Raw genomic sequence first — 19,776 nt, 5'->3', positions numbered from 1 at the left:
AAGCCTGAAAACACTCTTACAGACATAACACATTGTTTCAGTTATATTGTAAAACTTCCAAACATCGCTTGGAGTGATGAATAAAGAATCATTTCGAGCAGAACACAATTGACAAAAAGTAGACAAAACGGGATTTAGTTTTGGTTCAAGGCACAAAACAGGAGTTACATTCACAACCCGCAGTACCTGCAGTGAGAGAATACGTCCAACAGATGGCGCCATAGCACAAACAATAACATATATTTTCAATGTCTCTGTGGTTGTTTTATGAAAACTATTTCTTGAGTACAAAACATTATGGCCGTTAGCAAGGAAAATTCCATTAATTATCTGCACCATTTTATAAGCCACAGGGTTCAAAGCATAGGCAAAAAGTAGTATCTTATAGTCCAGGGAATGCGGTATTGTGTTGTATTTTATTCATAAATAGGTGGTGTCCTGATACCAGGAGTAGTATCAGTATATGATCAACTGTTGAGTGATTAGATGTTTTAATTAGTTGTTGTTGGGTTTGTTAGTTTTTTTCACAAAATTCCCGGAAAAAAATCCTGGACACAAGAGGATTTTGGAATAATTTGAAAGAGTGGCAGATAGTAAATTTTACTTTTGTTTCGTTATTGTGTACAATTGACTTTGTTTTGCTCAAACAATTGTATGTAATAAAAGACAATAAGGAACTAGCTTAAATAGTGTGTTGATATTGTTAAACTGTCAATAGCACTCACTACAAATACATTAAACATCTTCCAGCTAGTACATACTGTATGATCGGTATTGGTATCGGCCGATGTCACTCATGAGAAAACTTTAAAGTAGCTGTGATGGACGTACAAACTTTCAAATCTTTGGAGGTATTGACCACAATGCTATCTGTTGCTATTTCAGGCTCCTGATTGGCTATAAATTGCACTTGACAACCACGTATGAGTGTCCTGGCTGGTCCAAGACCCAGAGTTGCAATGGCAACAAGGGATACATAAAATAAGATACACGTTAGTCCATCAAATAAAAGCTTAACTCGCATATGATTGAGATTGCTTTTATTGAGACTCTCAGAAGAACATTTTAATTCCTGCACTTGTACAAGCGGTTGATTCTGAGAATGTCGTAGTCAGAGAGGCTTTTCCGCTGACCTATTTCCACAGAGGCGTCGGGAATGGGGGTGATGGTGTCTGTGTCTTTTATCCCGAAGGCGTTTCTACACATTTGGAGAAAGAATGACGTCAGACGTACTCTTGATGCCATAGAAAATATGATCCAATCTAATAATCTAATTTGTTCTTATCGCACCTTCCATAGTGCATCAAAGATTTGTAGTCATACGGGACGTTGAGGTTGTTGGTCTGTTGCCTTTGGAAGTTGTATGCGTTAACTGAAGACGGGAAGAAGTTGGAATAAACACAACAATCAATAAGCACAAATATTTTACGAGTTTCTTACACGTCTCGATATTGTTCCAGTTGATGCGCACGTGACTGTCGCGGTCGCTGCGAGTGTGCTCGTGGTAGAAGCCCATGGCGTGCATGGTCTCGTGCAAGATGATGCCGTGTTGGACGCAGCCAAACCGCTGCAGGGCCACCACCTGCTTATCTCCCATGCGGCCCATCATTGAGGAGCACCTGCAATGGTAGAAACAACACATTTGAATCACGCAGGTTCACATACATGATACTAGTCTAGCGCACCTTCATTGTCTGCCAACGATAATGATGTGAGGGTCCATACCGAATTATCGACATCCCGATACCATACATCAGGATTTTCCGATCCAATATTGATATCAGTCCAAAAAACAAGTGTTGGATGATATTAACTTGCATTTAAAATCTCTGATATAATGTCAGATACAAGCAATCCTGCAGCTGGACAGTCATTTAACATCTAAATGTCCTCCAATAAGCACACAAGGTTGGTCTTTTCTTGTATTTTAGTCAAGTCATTAAAAAAGGTAAACATGGTAGGCTATAGCAGTGTTTTTCAATCACTATTGTCTGGTGTGCCTTGGGAAATTTTGCAACTTCACCTAATCTGCAAATAATGTGCCGTTGTCGAGTGCCTGTGCTGTGTAGAGCTCGGCAGGTTAACCATGTAATACTCCATATCAATAGGTGGCAGCAGGTAGTTCATTGCTTTGTAGAAGTCGGAACGCGTCGAGGATGGTTTGTCGTGATCCCAATATGCAGAGCACAGCAGAAGACGGCGTGCAGGTAAAATGGTATGCAATGATTAAACCAAAAATTAACAAAAGGGAAAGGAAAATGCACTGAAGCTTAGGGATGGCTGTGCAAAACAAAAGTAAAACTGAACTTGCTACAAGGTAAACAAAAGAGAATGCTGGACGACAGCAAAGACTTACAACGTGTAGAGCAGAGATGGCGTCCACAAAGTACATCCGTACATGAAATGACAATCAACAATGTCCCCACAAAGAAGGAAGCGTATGCACAACTTAAATAGTCTTGATTGCTAACACAAAGCAGGTCAGGCAATAGCACTCAAAGGAAGGCTTGAAGCTGCTACAGGAAAACACCAACAAAACAGGAAGGAAGGGTCACCAAAATAACAGTGCAAGACAGGAAATAAAGTACTACACGCGGAAAACAACAACAAACTCAAAATAAGGCACGACAACCTGGTGGAGTTTCATTGTTTAACCTTTTCTGCTGGTGGTGTGCCTCCGTATTTTCTTTATTAAAAAAATGTGCCTTGGCTCAAAAAAGGTTGAAAAACTCTTATAAGATACTAGAAGCTAGCAGCTACGCAACAGCAAAGCACACAATAGCACACAAGCTAGACATACATAATCAGTGTCCTTAATTGAACAATACTGAAGTCTAAAACAGCACATTTGTCAATATAAACACGTATCAAATCATTGTAGTTGCATATGGACCACAATGGAAACAAGCCTTTTGGCTTTTTGAGCTATCCATTCGCCTTTTTAAAGCATTAAATGGATTAAATTCTTTAAGATGTCAATAAACTTCTCAATCAATCAATCAATCAATCAATCAATGTTACTTACACATACAAAGCAGTGGCGTGCGGTCACTAGAGGCAGGGGAGGCACGGCCTCACCTGCCATCATGGAAAGAAAAAAAAAAGTAAAAAGAAAAACAATTAATTAAATTGTTATATGTATCCAGTGATTATACTAAAGTTATTTTCCATTTAACTTCACCAGTTTTAGATTATTTTTATTTTTATTTTCACATTTGCCGTTCAAATACTGAGAAGAGACGGTGCGGTGATCAGCAGCCAGTGGAGGCACGTCACTGCGTTGTGCCTCAACATGGATTGTGCACAATGACTCGGCTAACTGCTGGCCTGCTGTGCAGTGAGACCGTATTGCTATATGAATTATATTATACATTTCCATAGTTTAGTTAGCTGAAGTATATAATGTCCAGTGTATTTTGTCAACAACTGTATGTGTGTAACGTATTTCTTGTGCTGAGCGATCATAAAACTGGAGACTCGTCTCATAACCCCGCCTCCTGGTGCCAAGCACCTCCGCCGCAGAATGCATCGCCCGACGGGAGCGCCGCGGCCACACCAACCAAAGCCCACACCCAAACCCTCCACGTGCAAGACCGAATCCACCCAAAAAAAGTCACTTAACAAGAAGCCAAAAAGTGTAAAAACAACAATGCTCGCGCGGCGCGCCGGAGGAGCCGTGAACAGGGACACAACATTAGGTACACCTGCAGACAGCAGCGCGGATTTCATATTTCATTCATTCACTACTCTTCCAACAGGAACACCACTGTTCCCGCACTTATAAGTAAAGGTAAGACCATAATAACGTTTTTTTTATTAAATGTGCTTTTTTGTGTGCTACAATTTGTAAGTGTAAAGTTAAAGTTAAGTATACCAATGATCAGGGGCGCCGCTAGGGATTTTGGGCCCCATGAAAAGAATCTTTACAGGACACCCATTATTTTTTCTGTATTATAATTTCATCATCATTAGGGGCCTCTCTGGGCCCCCCTCCATCATGGCCCCCTAGAATCCGTCTCCTTTACCCCCCCCTTTCCGGCGCCCCTGCCAATGATTGTCACACACACACTAGGTGTGGTGAAATTTGTCCTCTGCATTTGACCCATCCCCTTGATCACCCCCTGGGAGGTGAGGGGAGCAGTGGGCAGCAGCGACGCCGTGCCTGGGAATCATTTTTGGTGATTTAACCCCCAATTCCAACCCTTGATGCTGAGTGCCAAGCAGGGAAGAATGCTGGTATGAGCTTTTAAACATAACCCGTTAACTGCTGCCAATCACATGGTGAATAAGATACTCTTTAGGGTTCATATGTTTGTAAATCTGACTGTGATGAAGTCAGTGCCTCACCTGACATGAACCTCACCGCACGCCACTGATACAAAGTCTCTAAGGCAGAAGCGTATTCAAAAGTATCCAGAGTAGTAATGCAGTAAGTAATAGTAGTAAGACAACCTTTCTACCATGCCCATTTTAAAAAATATATTTTTACATTCTGACTCACCCGTATCTGGGCTCGTAGCTTATGTAATCACGCTGCTTGGTTCGTGGAATGAAGCGGATGCAGGTTTTGGCCTCCATCGACTTCAAGGACGTGACAATAGTGCCCTTCTCGCCAGCGTCTGCAGTGCATTAAACTCGTCATTCATACTTTTATCAATGCAACAAAATGTGGGCTGACAGTTACCGTAGTTGTCAGATATGACAAACGGGATCTCAACGTTGCCGTTGTTAGATTTACGCCACAGGCAGCTGGACGCTTCGGTGTAGCACTTCATGGCGGTCCTCGTTCTCGGAAGCAGCAAGTCTCCCTCTAACATGATCTCAGAAGAGCCTGAAAGAGAGGGCAATGTCAATAGGAGCTTGGAACAGAGGTGTTCTGATTCAATATGGTAACATTGAGTATTGGCAAATACTGATGATGATCCGATATGATATCAGCAGGAATCATACATACTTTTTAGTATTTTGTAGTGTAGAATGTTTAAAAAGGTTTAGTCAAGTGAAATTAGTCAAACAGAGAACATTGGTCGGTATGAAAAACTTTAAACTACACTTTTTTTGCCTGTCGTTCACAATCATTATTAGAGACAAGAACACACGGATCTTTTTTTTTGTATTTTAAAGATGATAACAACTCTTGGAAGATGCAGTTACTGTTGTAGACTTCACAGCCCTCTAAGACAACTTCAAAACCCTCCATCAATGTTTTATAGACACACAGCAAGGTTATATGTAATGTAGTAACAGACACCTTCATAACAATATGTAATATGTTCAACATTTACCGTAGTTTGGTCATTTTAATCATTAACTAATTCCTCGGCACATTTATTTCCGTTTCCATAGCCGTGCACGTCTGACTCCTGGCAACAACTCCTTCCATGATACTAACAGGCGAGTGTGTTGTAATCATGGCAAATCCGGTTACAAACAATAAAGACGACTATTTTTGGACAAATGAGAATTCACAACCTTATCTTTTTTAATCTGAATTTATGGAGGACAAACTACTGCTTCTACAAGCGAGCATGAAAGAAGAGTGAGACACTGGAGCAGACGAAAGCCAACAGAGTGAGGTGAAAGTGAATTAAAGCTGTGAAATGTGGAACTTGAAGCCAAGCTATTTCGACATAAATGGTGTGCTTTCCCCAAATAAACCAGAAAAAAGGTCCCTGGCCAGCTGGACCAAACAGACAACCTCGTGTGTGTGTGACAATCATTGGTACTTTAACTTTAACTTAACTGTCCATTGAATGAGTCACACTTTATATTGATCACGTCATGCGTGTTATTACAACTACAGTACATACAGTGTCTGGCTAGCTGTGTACAAACAAAACATGAAATGTAGTTTAATACTTTACAGATACTGTAATATGACTGTTCATGTTTTTCAGTCAGTACAGGTTGGTGTTGTATCGCAGTGGTGTGCATTACAAACTCAAATGCGTTTCGTGTTGACGTACAAGCTAGCTTATCTCTTGCCGTAGTTAGCTTTTACGGCTTATACCATAGCCTGCTGATGTGTTACCATGTTAGAAAAAGAGTTCCTCAGTGTTCGCTCTTACAATAACGATGTCGCAACAGTTTGGTTATTACACAGGTTACGGAACGTAAATTAAGTATTGTTGACGGTTTGTGAATGCATTTTTAAAGTGATTTAGTGGTAGAATTGATTGTTCTCATTAGTTGCATTGCTCGCCACCAAGAACAAGCCAATTTTTACATGTTAGAAAGCAAAAAAAACAACAACTTTTGTCTTCTTGTCTCTTATAATGATTGTGCACCGTTAGCAAAATTCCCAAAAAAGTGCAGTTCCTTTTGAACCTATTTTATCAAATATTTGGAATATACCAATGCTGTCTTTAAGTTGAAGGGGAGTGAAATATATATATATATATTTTTTTTGCTCTTGTGGCTACAATAATTCATTCAAGTTCACGTTGAATAATGCGGACACATTCGGTACTGGGTACTTTCTAATACGCTTCTGACTTGGAGACTTTGTATGTGTAAGTAATTGGCAACTATGATTACTTGATAATTGTTTATATTCACAAATGTACTGTTTTGGACTGCAATATTGTTCAAAAAAGACTTACTACGTGCATCTAGTGTTTGTGCTATTGTGTGCTTAGCTGTTGTTAAGCTGCTAGCTCTTAGTAGCCTACCATGTCTACCTTTTCTAAATTACTTTTGTAAATGACTTTACCAAAAGTGTAATTTTTTTCATTTTCGATATGATACCAAGTTAAAGCCTTGAGTATTGGCCGTTACCAATATTCAGCCAATAACATAGCAGGAATCATACATGCTTTTATTAATCTGGTAGAATGTAGAATGTTAGAAAAGGTTTGATCAAGTGAATTTACTTTTACAGAAAACGTTGGTAGGTATGAAAAACACTAACCTAGTTTTTCATGACGTTAACCTTGTGACAGTAAATTGAATAACATGGACATATTTGTTAATGGATACTTTAATTTTATGTTTCTGTATTGTTGACTTTGTATGTATAAGTACTATACAACTATAATTATTTGATACTTGTTAATATTGACAAATATGATGTTTTAGACTGCAATATTGTTCAATTAAGCACCACTGTAACTATGGGTGTGAATTTCACCACAACTCACGATTTGATTCCATTTTGATTATTGGGGTGATAATTTGATTCAGAATTGATTCTCAAAATATCGAATTTGCTAGAAAAATGCTGCTAAAACTTTTTCAAAACAAGTTACAGGTTACAAAAGCTTCCCTGTATATACGTGCAGCGAGTAAGCGCAGAGAGTAGCCTAAACACATTTTTTTTTAAATGGTTGTTAAAAAAGATGTATGAAGATCGCTTCTTGAAAATTATAAATCGATTGAGAATCCAAATAAACACATGATAAATAATACATAATTAATAATGTAAACCAATTTTTTTCAGATCCCCTACTTATTACGAATGTCTAGCTTGTGTGCTATTGTGTGCTTAGCTGTTGTGTAGCTGCTAGTTCCTAGCAGCCAACCATGTATTCCTTTTGTAAATGGCTTGACTAGAAAATGACCAACCTTGTGTGCTTATTGAAGAGGATTTATATGTTAAATGGTTCATCCCATACTTGTTTTGCTGATATCGCACCAATATCATTATCGGATCGAGATACCCTTAGTTTCTATCCAACGTGCTCTCCGTTTTTTTTTAACTCCTCACCTTTGTTCATCTTGAGGATGGTGTCTGTGCTGTCGTCCTTGTCTTGGAGGTCCCCTAATGAGTCGGGTGAAAGCAGACAACCTTCAAAACTTTGATATTAATCATTGATTTGGATCTTCAGCCTGGCTTATTGCGGTCACGTACCGTTATCGACATCCTGCTTCTGTAAAGAAAGTGGAAGAAACAATAGACTTTAGACCGTGAATCTGCATGGAAATGAGTAAACGCGTTTGTAGCGACCAGCGATGGTTCAAGTTCAGGTGCCTATGTCTTTGTCAACCATCAATCAATCATTTACACTATATTGCCAAAAGTATTTGGCCACCTGCCTTGATTCACATATGAACTTGAAGTGCCATCCCATTCCTAACCCATAGGGTTCAATATGATGTGGGTCCAGCTTTTGCAGCTATTACAGCTTTAACTCTTCTGGGAAGGCTGTCCACAAGGTTGTGGAGTGTGTTTATAGGAATTTTCAACCATTCTTCCAAAAGTGCATTGGTGAGGTCACACACTGATGTTGGTCGAGAAGCCTGGCACTCAGTCTCCGTTCTAATTCATCCTAAAGGTGTTCTATCATTCATTCATAGGTGTGAATGAAAGATGGGTTCCCACTTCTCTGTGAGCGCTTTGAGTATCTAATAATAGAAAAGCGCGATATAAAATCTAATCCATTATTATTATTATTATTATTATCGGGTTCAGGTCAGGACTCAGTGCAGGCTAGTCAAGTTCATCCACACCGGAATCTGTCATAACATGTCTTTATGGACATTGTCATGTTGGAAGAAGAAGGGGCCCGCTCCAAACTGTTCCCACAACGTTGGGAGCATGGCATTGTCCAAAATGTTTTGGTATCCTGGACCTATTCTGTGTTATATGTGTTTTATGTTGCACGATTGCACGAAGAAAAATTCCTAGTTTGTGAACCCGTTCTCAAACAATGGCAATAAAAAAACGATTCTGATTCTGTTTCTGATTCATTCAATGTTCCTTTCACTGGAACTAAGGGGCCAAGCCCAGCTCCTGAAAAACAACCCCACACCATAATTCTGATCATTTGAATGGGTGGCCAAATACTTTTGGCAATATAGTGTATGTCCAAAATCACAAGGGTTGCCTCAAAGGCAGCTAAAATATACCCTGCCTTCTGCTGGAGTGCAGCTGCGGACAACAGTAGAAGATGTATTAATGCGAACAGAATGACAAGTAGAGTTGACTTAACTTTGACTACTTTAAGAAGTATTACATAAGTTGAGTTTTTTTGTTGATGAAAAATGTGGTCGATCACAGCAGGAAGGTCCCCTGTTAGAATCCCTGTGGAGTTTGCCTGTCCTCTGTGGATTTTCCCTGATTTCATTAGCTTCTTTTGCACAAAGATTCTGCAAAATTGCTGCATTTTAAACAGAATTCAGCAAACAGGGAATAGTTCCTGCAACAGTGAGTGCTCCTGAGCAAGATTAGTTGTGTGGGGGCCATTCATGATAAAGCGACCCCAGTATTGCGTGTTAGCGTAACAATTCCAAACAATTGATGATCATTCTCTTGAACGGTAACTTATCATTCACAATGTTGTAATATGATCAGATCCTTACATTGATTACATTAAAAAAGCAAGTGACGTTTCTCACTCGCTCCGTTAGCAAAACTTATTTGCACGGGCACAATTGTCTGGACGTCATTGAGCATTTGTCTCTGAGGATATCTGTATTACATATGCTAGCATTTGTTGTACACTATATGTATTACAAGTATATGTTGTTTTATATAGCTATTTCACGTATGCTAGCATGTTTTATATATTTATAACAAGTATGCTAGCACATTTTCCAAAGTCTTTCAAACATAGGTGGGGAAAAGACTAGTTTTTCGGATTGGGTTAGAGCACTTGTAAAATGGGACTGGGACTTTTGGGGGCACGTTGTTTTTCACTATAAGGAAGGGATTAACATACCTGAAGGTACAAAAGTACCCCAAAAAGGACTTACCCCCTAAAAGTCCCAGAGCACCATAAGGTACAAAATGCACCCAAAGAGTTTAGGACTTTTGGGTGCATTTTGGATGGACAAGCCCATTTTTTATTGGGGCCACATGGGTTCTTTTGGGACCTTCACGGACCCCTTAAAGGCCTAAATAGACTTAATTTGGATTTTGCAAGATACTTACAAATTTGGATTAGGAATAAATTATTCTAACCCTACGGTGCCACAAATGTCATTTAGAGGGATGTAACAGTTTAAAATCTCACGGTACGATATTATCACGGTATAGACCACATTTTTTTGTCCAAAGGAAAAAAAAGCTTGGGAAAAATGCCACAATGTCTAAAATCAAGTGTCAGGAATGTTTAAGATAAAGTAACTGAACACAAACCTAATGTTTAAATGCTCTAAACATATTTTATTACTACAAACAAATGCAAATAATTATGCAGGAACATCTACTGTTTGAAGCAAATATTAAAAAGAATAACTTACAGTTGATGACTTTAAAGTAACAATGTAATCATCCAGTGTAACAAGTGTATAAAGATAACATAGTTTAGTGTCTTTTAACTTTTACATTATGAGAAGCATTGTCCTCTACAGTGGAATTTTTTTTATATCAATCTGGAAAAGGATGTTTCTCAGAAAAGAGAAACTAACAATATAACTTTTAATAATGTAAATAACTGATGTTTGGCTGTTCTGGCTTTAAATATCTTCTCTGTGTGACGGTTTATGAGGTAGTGACTTGTCCCGCCGTGCTTTCTGCCCGAGTGCAGCTGGAATAGGTTCCAGCACCCCGGCAACATCGAGAGACAAGCAGTAGAAAAATAGATGGATGGATTGAGGATGAGTCAAGCAGGTTGTTAGTTTACTCTTATTTCCCGCATTGATAATTTTTATTGGTGATTTCCCGCTGTGCTAGATTGGCTGGCTCTGTTTCACCTTGGAAACGCTCTAAACCAGGGGTGTCAAACTCATTTTAGCTCAGGGGCCGCACTATTAAAATCATGGCAATAAAACTAAAAAATAAAGACAACTTCAGATTGTTTTCTTTGTCTTACTTTGGCCAAAAATAGATCAAACACATTCTGAAAATATTACAATGAAAATATCGAAAAAATTACAGGCAGCGGTAAAGTTTAGATCCATAAAGGAAAGAAGAAAGTGAATGAATGTTTATAACTGAATACATTTATATATGCATAAAAATGTGTTTTCTTTTGTATAATTTGTTTTAATGAATTAATTCATATTTATGACAACTTTTTTCCAAAACACAATATAGAATGTGAGATATAACAGGATAATGCATACATTTAACGTTGGTAGAGTGGCCGTGCCAGAAACCTTAGGGTTCCTGGTTCGATCCCCACCTTCTACCAACCTCGTCTCGTCCGTTGTGTCCTTGAGCAAGACACTTTACCCTTGCTCCTGATTTGTCGTGGTTAGGGCCTTGCATGGCAGCTCCCGCCATCAGTGTGTGACTGTGTGTGTGAATGGGTGAATGTGGAAATAGTGTCAAAAGTGCTTTGAGTACCTTGAAGGTAGAAAAGCGCTATACAAGTATAACCCATTTACCATTTACCATTTATCATTTGTTTTCAAAACGATTACAAAAACGTTTACTGTGGGACCCCATTTTTATGACTTGATGTGGGGTCCCTGTGATCCCATTTTGAAAATTCCTAGCGCCTACACTGATGGAGTATTGGTGCGTGCAAAACAGCACCAAGCGGCTGTGGCCTACGGGTTGGTTCTAATTAGGCTGACCATATTCTGAAATCCCAAAAAGAGGACACATATATGTGTGCCAAGGCCGGGACTAGGTGAAAATTTGCCAATGATACTCGAACTTGCTTTATAAATAAAATATATTTTTAAATAAAACATTTTTTCTCCTCTGTTGACAGCAGTGTTGGCGCTAGGAGTTTTCAAAATGGGGTCCCAGGGACCCCATCAAGTCATAAAAATGGGGTCCCACAGTAAATATTTGGGGTCCCACTTTTTTGTAAGCGTTTTGAAAACAAATGACAAATGTATGCATTATCCTGTTATATCTCACATTCTATAATGTGTTTTGGAAAAAGGTTGTCATAAACGTTACTTAATTCATTAAAAAAGATAATACAAAAGAAGACAAATGTGTATACATATGTAAATGTATTCAGTTATAAACATTCATTCACTTTCTTCTTTCCTTCATGGATCTAAACTTTACCACTGCTGGTAGTTTTTTCTATGTTTTTATTTAATAAGTTGTAGGTGTATTTATTTCAGTATAAAAGTGTAAAAAGTGTTTTGCTTGGGTCATGAAATGATGATAATGGTGTGCCAGGGCATACATACATTTTATATTTAACGCTTAAATCTCTGGAGTCTACATCAACTTCACATCTATTCCTCATTTCAAAATGTTTTAGTTTTTTTATGTTGTTTTTTGTTGTTGTTTGTTTTCCGCCCTTTTTTGTCAAACAAAACTATGTTTTTAAGGGCAAACACACAAAATATGCAAAATCTTCCACCACAAATATTTTTCAAAGTGGAATATTTGATGTGAAGTAATCGGAACCTTTGATAGGTCAATATTTCATAATAACATTGATTTTGATTCAATATTATGTTTTGAGCAATGACCGTTTGAAAGAAAAAAAAACAGCTTTGTTTTATTAGTCAACATTGCAACTTTTTCTAAATTACATTTCACCTTTAAGCTTTTTTATTTCACTTTTGTTATGTTTTTGTTTATTTTAATAGTATTTTTAGAATGTGCCGTGGGCCTTTAAAACATTAACTGTGGGCCACAAATGGTAAAAAAAAAAAAAAAAAAATAAATAATCTGTGTCCTTTCTGATTTCAATGTGTTAAAAAGACACAAAAAGTGCGTTAACGCCAACACTGCTTGACAGTATAACAAAATATGTCACAATTATATTCTGTAAAATTCACAGTTTTGAAAAAAAAAGTGCAGATGTAGAAATATTCAAAATAACCTCTTGTAAATAATCTAAACATAAATAATGCCTCAAAACAAGTTAATTAAATTCAAACAAAAAACAGCAGACGAGCTCTCGCCCTGCACAGCTGTTTCGTGCTTTGTAGTGTTGATATGGGCTTGTAGATCTTTATTTGCCACAGATACATACGTTCCTGCTTTGCACACAGTGCATTCTGCTTCCCATGTGTCACGGACAGGACGAAAACACGAATACTTTTCCCGCAAATGATCCGTGAAGTTGCATTTACTCTTCGGCATTTCTTGTTTTCATGTCTGTCTCCACTCACTAGCTCTCTCGCTCTGTGTCTCTGCCCCTCCCTCACCAATGTTTCTGCGTGCGCACCTTCACAGTTTGTTTAGTTTAACCCCTTCTTAACTTAACCCTGAACGTACATTTAAAATACACGCAACCCTAACTCAAAATGCCGGACATTTGAGGCATTTAAGAAACCCTGCCCGGACAGCCCGGACACCCCCGCAAAAGAGGACATGTCCGGGGAAAAGAGGACGTATGGTCAGCCTAGTTCTAATACTAATCAAATCATCCCATAGATAATTCATTGACTTTGACACCCCTGCTCTAAACGAAAGTGGTGAGCTTTGCTTTGCAGAACGCAGACTTTCTTACCTCCGCCAAAGAGGTTTTGTGTTGGCCTGAGCTTGTTTGTCTGTTTGTCAGCAACATAACTCAACCAGATATGGACAGATTTAATGTCCCCAAAAAAATTCCTTTTATCTACGACGAGTGCGAACACACTTCACTTCCTGCTTACGGCGTTCAACACCCCCACCTTGCTGTTCCCGCGCTCTACAGAGGATTCTGGAAGATGTAGTTTATTTACAGACACTAAAATGGTTGGGGAAAAAACTACACTCACCAAGTTTTTGTTTGATACTGTCACACATTACGGTATTCTTTGAAACTGAAATTCTGCTGTATTTATAATACTGTTACATTCCTAGTCATTTATAGTGCTCAACATACCATACACAAGATCTGGATCTGACCCTACAGTTCTATTGGAATGCTAGAACTGTACTGTTTTTATAGTAGTTAAATTTCAAAACTGCGCCGCTTGGTAAAAATGTTTTCAGATCGCAACTTTACTGTTCAGTTTGTTTTAGAAGATTTTTCGTCTCCTATCCAAGCAGGCTTCATCAGTTACCGCTCTGAAACTAGATAAGACTGAGGGTATGGTGCATGATCAATGTGTTTACCCTCCAAAGTAGAAACATGCCCCGACAAGAAAGGGTTTGCTCAGCAAAATGTTCCAGTGCGTCGTTACTCACCTCGTCTGGCAGTGCATCGCTAAAAGTGATGAGCTTCAGCAGAAGTACGAAAGCGAGACTCTTGAGATGCATTGTGGTTGTGAGTTTATTTCACCTTGTTACCGCGGACGATGCTGAAGTCCAGTCAGCATCTGCTATATATGCAGGTGGTCAAGGTGTGTCGCCGCCCAGGGGATCTCCTGAGCGGACGGGAGTTACCCTCCGACACCCACAGGGCCTGCCATGTTGACACACAAGGATAATCCCATCGCTGGCTACAGGCAGCTGTCAAGCATCGCATTTCAGAAGCCTTATCACACGAACTATCAGGGTCTTACCTTTCCTACTCGCCAGTTTTTGATGAATGATAATAGGAAGCGATAAATCCAATGAAAGATCAAGTAGAAAGCAGGTAGAATTTATAATGTGTAATGAAATCAAAACGCACAGATGCACCAAATGTACACTACCGTTCAAAAGTTTGGGGTCACATTGAAATGTCCTTATTTTTTAAGGAAAAGCAATGAAGATAACTTTAAACTAGTCTTAACTTTAAAGAAATTCACTCTCTACATTGCTAATGTGGTAAATGACTATTCTAGCTGCAAATGTCTGGTTTTTGGTGCAATATCTACATAGGTGTATAGAGGCCCATTTCCAGCAACTAACACTCCAGTGTTCTAATGGTACAATGTGTTTGCTCATTGGCTCAGAAGGCTAATTGATGATTAGAAAACCCTTGTGCAATCATGTTCACACATCTGAAAACAGTTTAGCTCGTTACAGAAGCTACAAAACTGACCTTCCTTTGAGCAGATTGAGTTTCTGGAGCATCACATTTGTGGGGTCAATTAAACGCTCAAAATGGCCAGAAAAAGAGATTTTTCATCTGAAACTTGACAGTCTATTCTTGTTCTTAGAAATGAAGGCTATTCCACAAAATTGTTTGGGTGGCCCCAAACTTTTGAACGGTAGTGTATGTCACAATGGGAAGGGGTGTGGGGATGCAGCGTACTGATGACATCTGATTGTTTCAGTAGCACTTTTACAATCCTGCCTTTTTGTGCTCCCTGCTCGGCGTCAATTGTGGAAAGCAGCAGCTTTTCAACATGTGGAATGTAAACATTTTTCATAATAATATCCTCCTGGAATAATAATTTATAAAGGACATTTACATACAACAGCTCGTATAGCAGTACAGATTTACTATCCTCTGAAAATAAAATGTAGACAATACATCTGCACAAGCAGCGCACAGACTACTTTAAGTATCCTTCAGGATTTTGCAGGCTTATTTTGCGATTTTCCATTGCGATTGAGACAAATTTGATTGCCGACAATGATGCTGGTTGGCCAGAGTGTGCGGAGAAATTGCAGGTTTTGGACAAAGTTGCGAGGTCGTGTATGATTTGCGGTAACTGATTGCGATATTGAAAAATCCTGGACGGACTGAATTATAGCTCGATAAATAGAACTAAAGGAATGAGAGCACAAGAAAACAAATAACCACAATAATTAATGAAGTAAGGAAGACATTAACTAACAAACTAAATATGTAAATGATGAACAAATTTACAAAATAAATGACAGACAAGCGAACGAAAAAAGAACAGAACAAATAAAAAAAAAAAAAACATTACCTAATGAATGAACGAACAAACAAGCATATGAAAAGACTGAGGAGCAAAAGAACAAATGAACAAACAAATGAACCAAGAGACGATGAGCAGAAGTCCAACAGAATGAACGAACAATTAAAAAATAAACAAAGATAACATAAATGTAATAGCTAGGTATGCTCCAAAGAGCTGTTTGCAACTTGCTCACAGTTACATTTTTCCAAGCAATAAATATGACAGGAACACCATTGGTTAGCTGATGTTAACATTTGTGGTTTAACAGAACATTTTTGTTTAAAAACTGTCAGTAGGAAATGGATGGATGGATGGATGTCTATATTTTTCACAATTAGTAAATTTATGGAATAAAATATTTTACTGGTCCCCCCAAAAAATGGTTGGTGTTTTACGGCGGTCACTCGCCCTGTCTTGTCAACACGTAAGCGAAGGGAGAGCGTGCACACATACAAAAGAAATCCAAGAGAAGCAACAAACAATTTGTAATCAATGGTAGTGTTGCTTAATATCCAAATCGCTATTATTAGTTAACAACACACAAAGCTAATGTGCGTGCATGTGTTACGTATGTACATAGTTAAGTCATTACTTCGTAGGAGAGGTAAGAAGGCAAGATATAACGCTTAAAATACGTTGGAAAGTTAGCGCCCTCCAGGCATTCGTGTAAATGTTGCAAACAGCCTCGTTAAGTGATATTTAAAAATTATATATCACTAATTAATGAAGCACATGAAAGTCACTAAGTAAGTCAATCTGAGTAATGAAAGAAGACATAGCTAAATACAACTAGTAATTGAGGCAATGGAGTGCAGTACTTAGCTGCAGCCAGCAGAGGCAGTGTTGACTCTATTTAAAGAAGAACACATATTCTTTGTGATGTACTTTCTGCTCGATTAAGTTCATTACAAAAAAATTACATTAAATGACATCCCGCTGAAACCTTTACTGTGTTTTTGTCTTATTGTGCGCGCCTTCATTCTTCACTATACATTGGTACATCGGGATACCAACTGTCTCTCGGCTAAGTGCTATGCTTTAGGTTGGCATAGCAAATGTCACAGTGAACCCCGTAAGACAAAACATCTGGTCTAACTCGCTAGCATTAGCTTATAGCTAATGGACATAACTTTGTTTTTCCAACCATGAAAAGCAAGAAAGTGAGTGTGAAGGACAGTGCTGAGAAGAACAAGTGGATGAGATTCATTGAATTAAATAAAAAGGTAATCAAAAACATGACAGAGCGTGTAGCTAGCTAACTTAGTGAAGTAGTTGGAGTGTAGCACTGCTAGTCTGCAACATGCGGATGCAGAATGAGTCAATAACGCAAGCCAAGGACGTTAAAATAATATTCAAACAGCAGACATTAATCCATGGTGTATTGCAGTGTTTTTCAACCTTTTTTGAGCCGAGGCACACTTTTTGCGTTGAAAAAATGCGGAGGGACACCACCACCAGAAATCATTAAAAAACAAAAGTCAGTTGACAGTAAAAAGTCGTTGCCACAATTGTTGGACATGACCTTAAACCATAACCAACCATGCATCACTATAGCTCTTGTCTCAAAGTAGGTGTACTGTCATGACCTGACACATCACGCCGTGACTTATTTTGAGTTTTTTTTGCTGTTTTCCTGTGTGTAGTGTTTTAGTTCTTGTCTTGCGCTCCTATTTTGGTGGCTTTTTCTCTATTTTTGGTATTTTCCTGTAGCAGTTTCATGTCTTCCTTTGAGCGATATTTCCCACATCTACTTTATTTTAGCAATCACGAATATTTCAGTTGTTTTTGTCCTTCTTTGTGAGGACATTGTAGATTGTCATGTCATGTTCGGATGTACATTGTGTACACAGTCTTTACTCCAAAGTAAGTCTTTGCTGTCGTCCAGCATTCTGTTTTTGTTTACTTTGTAGCCAATTCAGTTTTAATTTCGTTCTGCATAGCCTTGCCTAAGCTTCAATGCCTTTTCTTAGGGGCACTCACCTTTTGTTTATTTTTGGTTTAAGCATTAGACACTTTTTTACCTGCACACTGCCTCCTGCTGTTTCCGACATCTACAAAGCAATTAGCTACCGGCTGCCACCTGCTCATATGGAAGAGTATTACACGGTTACTCTGCCGAGCTCTAGACAGCACCGACACTCAACAACAACACATACTTTGCAGACTATAATTACTGGTTTGCAAAAAAATATTTTTAACCCAAATAGGTGAAATTAAATAATCTCCCACAGCACACCAGACTGTATGTCACAGCACACTAGTGTGCCGCGGCACAGTGGTTGAAAAATACTGGTGTATTGGCAGCTGGAAGAAGACAACGTAGAAGTCCACTCTCCAAGGTAAATGCTGTACATTATCACTACACACATGCCACATCAATATGGAATGCACTCCCAACTGATGTTAAAGAAAGTGCATCTCTATCCTCCTTCAAAACCGCACGGATTGTAAATAATCAAATGTAAATAATCAAATGTATATACTTGTTCTTATGCTTTCTGAGCTCACTATGTTCAATGCTCGCTGTACATATCATACGAAGTCAGACCTACACTGTTTCAATGTCCATTTCTCAGATTATATAATTGTTGATGACTGAAGTGCTGATATCAACCAAACCTAACCCCCCCCCCCCCCCCCCGGCCCAACCCCCTCCACATCCCACCCCCCGGATTGTAAATAATTCAATGTATATACTCTGATGATTAACTTGTGTGATGACTGTATTATGCTGATAGTATATATTTATACCATGAATTGATTAATGTGGACCCTGACTTAAACAAGTTAAAAAAAACTTATTCGGGTGTTACCGTTTAGGAATGGAATGGACTTTATTGTCATTATATTTGCATATAACGAGATTAAAGACTCCAATTTAAGGTGCGGTAGTGGGAACAAATATGGGGCAAAAACTTATTTAGTGGTCAGTTGTACGGAATATGTACTGTAATGTGCAATCTACTAATAAAAGTCTCAACCAATCAATCAAACACTGCTTCATCAAACTAATTTAGTAGTTGGTACTGCATCCCATTATTGTGTTTTTCGTACAATATTTTTCTTTTTAAAAGAAATGTATGTTAAAATTGTGATGTTTAGTGGGCCAAGCAGAGATTAAATTGATGTACACGCTTTTTTATGGCCGACGCTGTTTCGCGATATGTGTTTTCTAAGGTATGAGCTGTATCAAGGAATCAATTAAACTCGTATCCCGAGATACTACTGTACATGAAAAAAAAACAAAAACAGGAACGACTTATTTAACGAGATGACTCTATGTCTTCATTGACGCCTCGGGCGTATAAATCGGCGTCTCGTGCTCGTGGTGTTTACAGGAGGAGAAGGATGCTGTCCGGTCGCGCGGCGCCATAAAATGTTTTAGGATCCGATTTCACACGTCAAGGTCGGCGGAAATCCATCATGGCTGCCTTTTATGTGGCGCGCTACATCATAATAATGTGGCGTTTATGATGGGAAGATGGTGTGTGTGTGTGTGTGTGTGTGTGTGTGTGTGTGTGTGTGTGTGCTCATTGAGAAATAGATGGAGTGTGTTTACAAGAAGAGCTTGATGATTGGTCAGTTTCATATTGTTTGATCATGCATTGCGCACGTGTTTGTGGGTGTGTGTGTGTGTGTGTGTGTGTGTGTGTGTGTGCGCCCAATTGATGGTGATACATATGGATGCGCAGGTAATCCAATGTGTATGTTTTAGCATCACAGCATTGCATCCGACTTAATGCTCAATGATGTACGACCCATCCATCCGCTTTATGAGCTACAGTATATTCCAAACGCCTGTCCGACCGTTACTGTTGTTATTCCCATTGTTTTTTTTTTTTTCCCCGCTATGGCACACACCGCAGGGGTGAAGGGTTACACATGTTCTAACCGCAGAACACACGCGCCAGTGGAGCGGCGACACACGTGGGACTCCTTGTTATCCCGGCAGTCGCTTTCCTTTTCCTCGTTATGTCGCCGCAACGCGACATTGCAGACTTAATTGCAGGTTCTCCTCTGCTCTGTTGTTGTTGTTGTTGTGGTGTTTTTTGTTGCAGCCAGTATTCAGGGGTTTACATTGCCATGGCAACAACAAAGTTGAGGACAAATGTGTATGGACAATATTTGAGCAACAGCTTCTCATGCTCTTAAACAGGGGTCACCAACGCGGTGCCCGCGGGCACC

At 38.9% G+C, this 19,776-nt stretch overlaps 2 protein-coding genes across 3 annotated transcripts in view; one reads left to right on the top strand and one right to left on the bottom strand.

Moving 5' to 3' along the window:
* Positions 1-19,776, top strand: part of LOC133648689 (MAM domain-containing glycosylphosphatidylinositol anchor protein 2-like) — a 562,410-nt gene that overhangs the window by 123,041 nt on the left and 419,593 nt on the right. The window lies entirely within an intron of this gene.
* On the bottom strand, positions 1,066-14,050 carry LOC133648072 (low choriolytic enzyme-like). Its single transcript, XM_062043851.1, has 8 exons — positions 13,979-14,050; positions 7,850-7,868; positions 7,706-7,759; positions 4,685-4,831; positions 4,502-4,619; positions 1,441-1,619; positions 1,291-1,372; positions 1,066-1,198 (listed from the first exon to the last, which is right to left on the bottom strand). Exons 1-8 carry the CDS (start codon positions 14,048-14,050, stop codon positions 1,066-1,068), a joined length of 804 nt encoding a protein of 267 aa, XP_061899835.1.

The sequence above is a fragment of the Entelurus aequoreus genome, linkage group LG04, assembly GCF_033978785.1.
Source record: "Entelurus aequoreus isolate RoL-2023_Sb linkage group LG04, RoL_Eaeq_v1.1, whole genome shotgun sequence".
Taxonomy (NCBI): Eukaryota; Metazoa; Chordata; class Actinopteri; order Syngnathiformes; family Syngnathidae; genus Entelurus; species Entelurus aequoreus.
The sequence above is the reverse complement of the archived record's forward strand: the minus strand, read 5'-3'. Positions and strand labels throughout refer to the sequence as shown.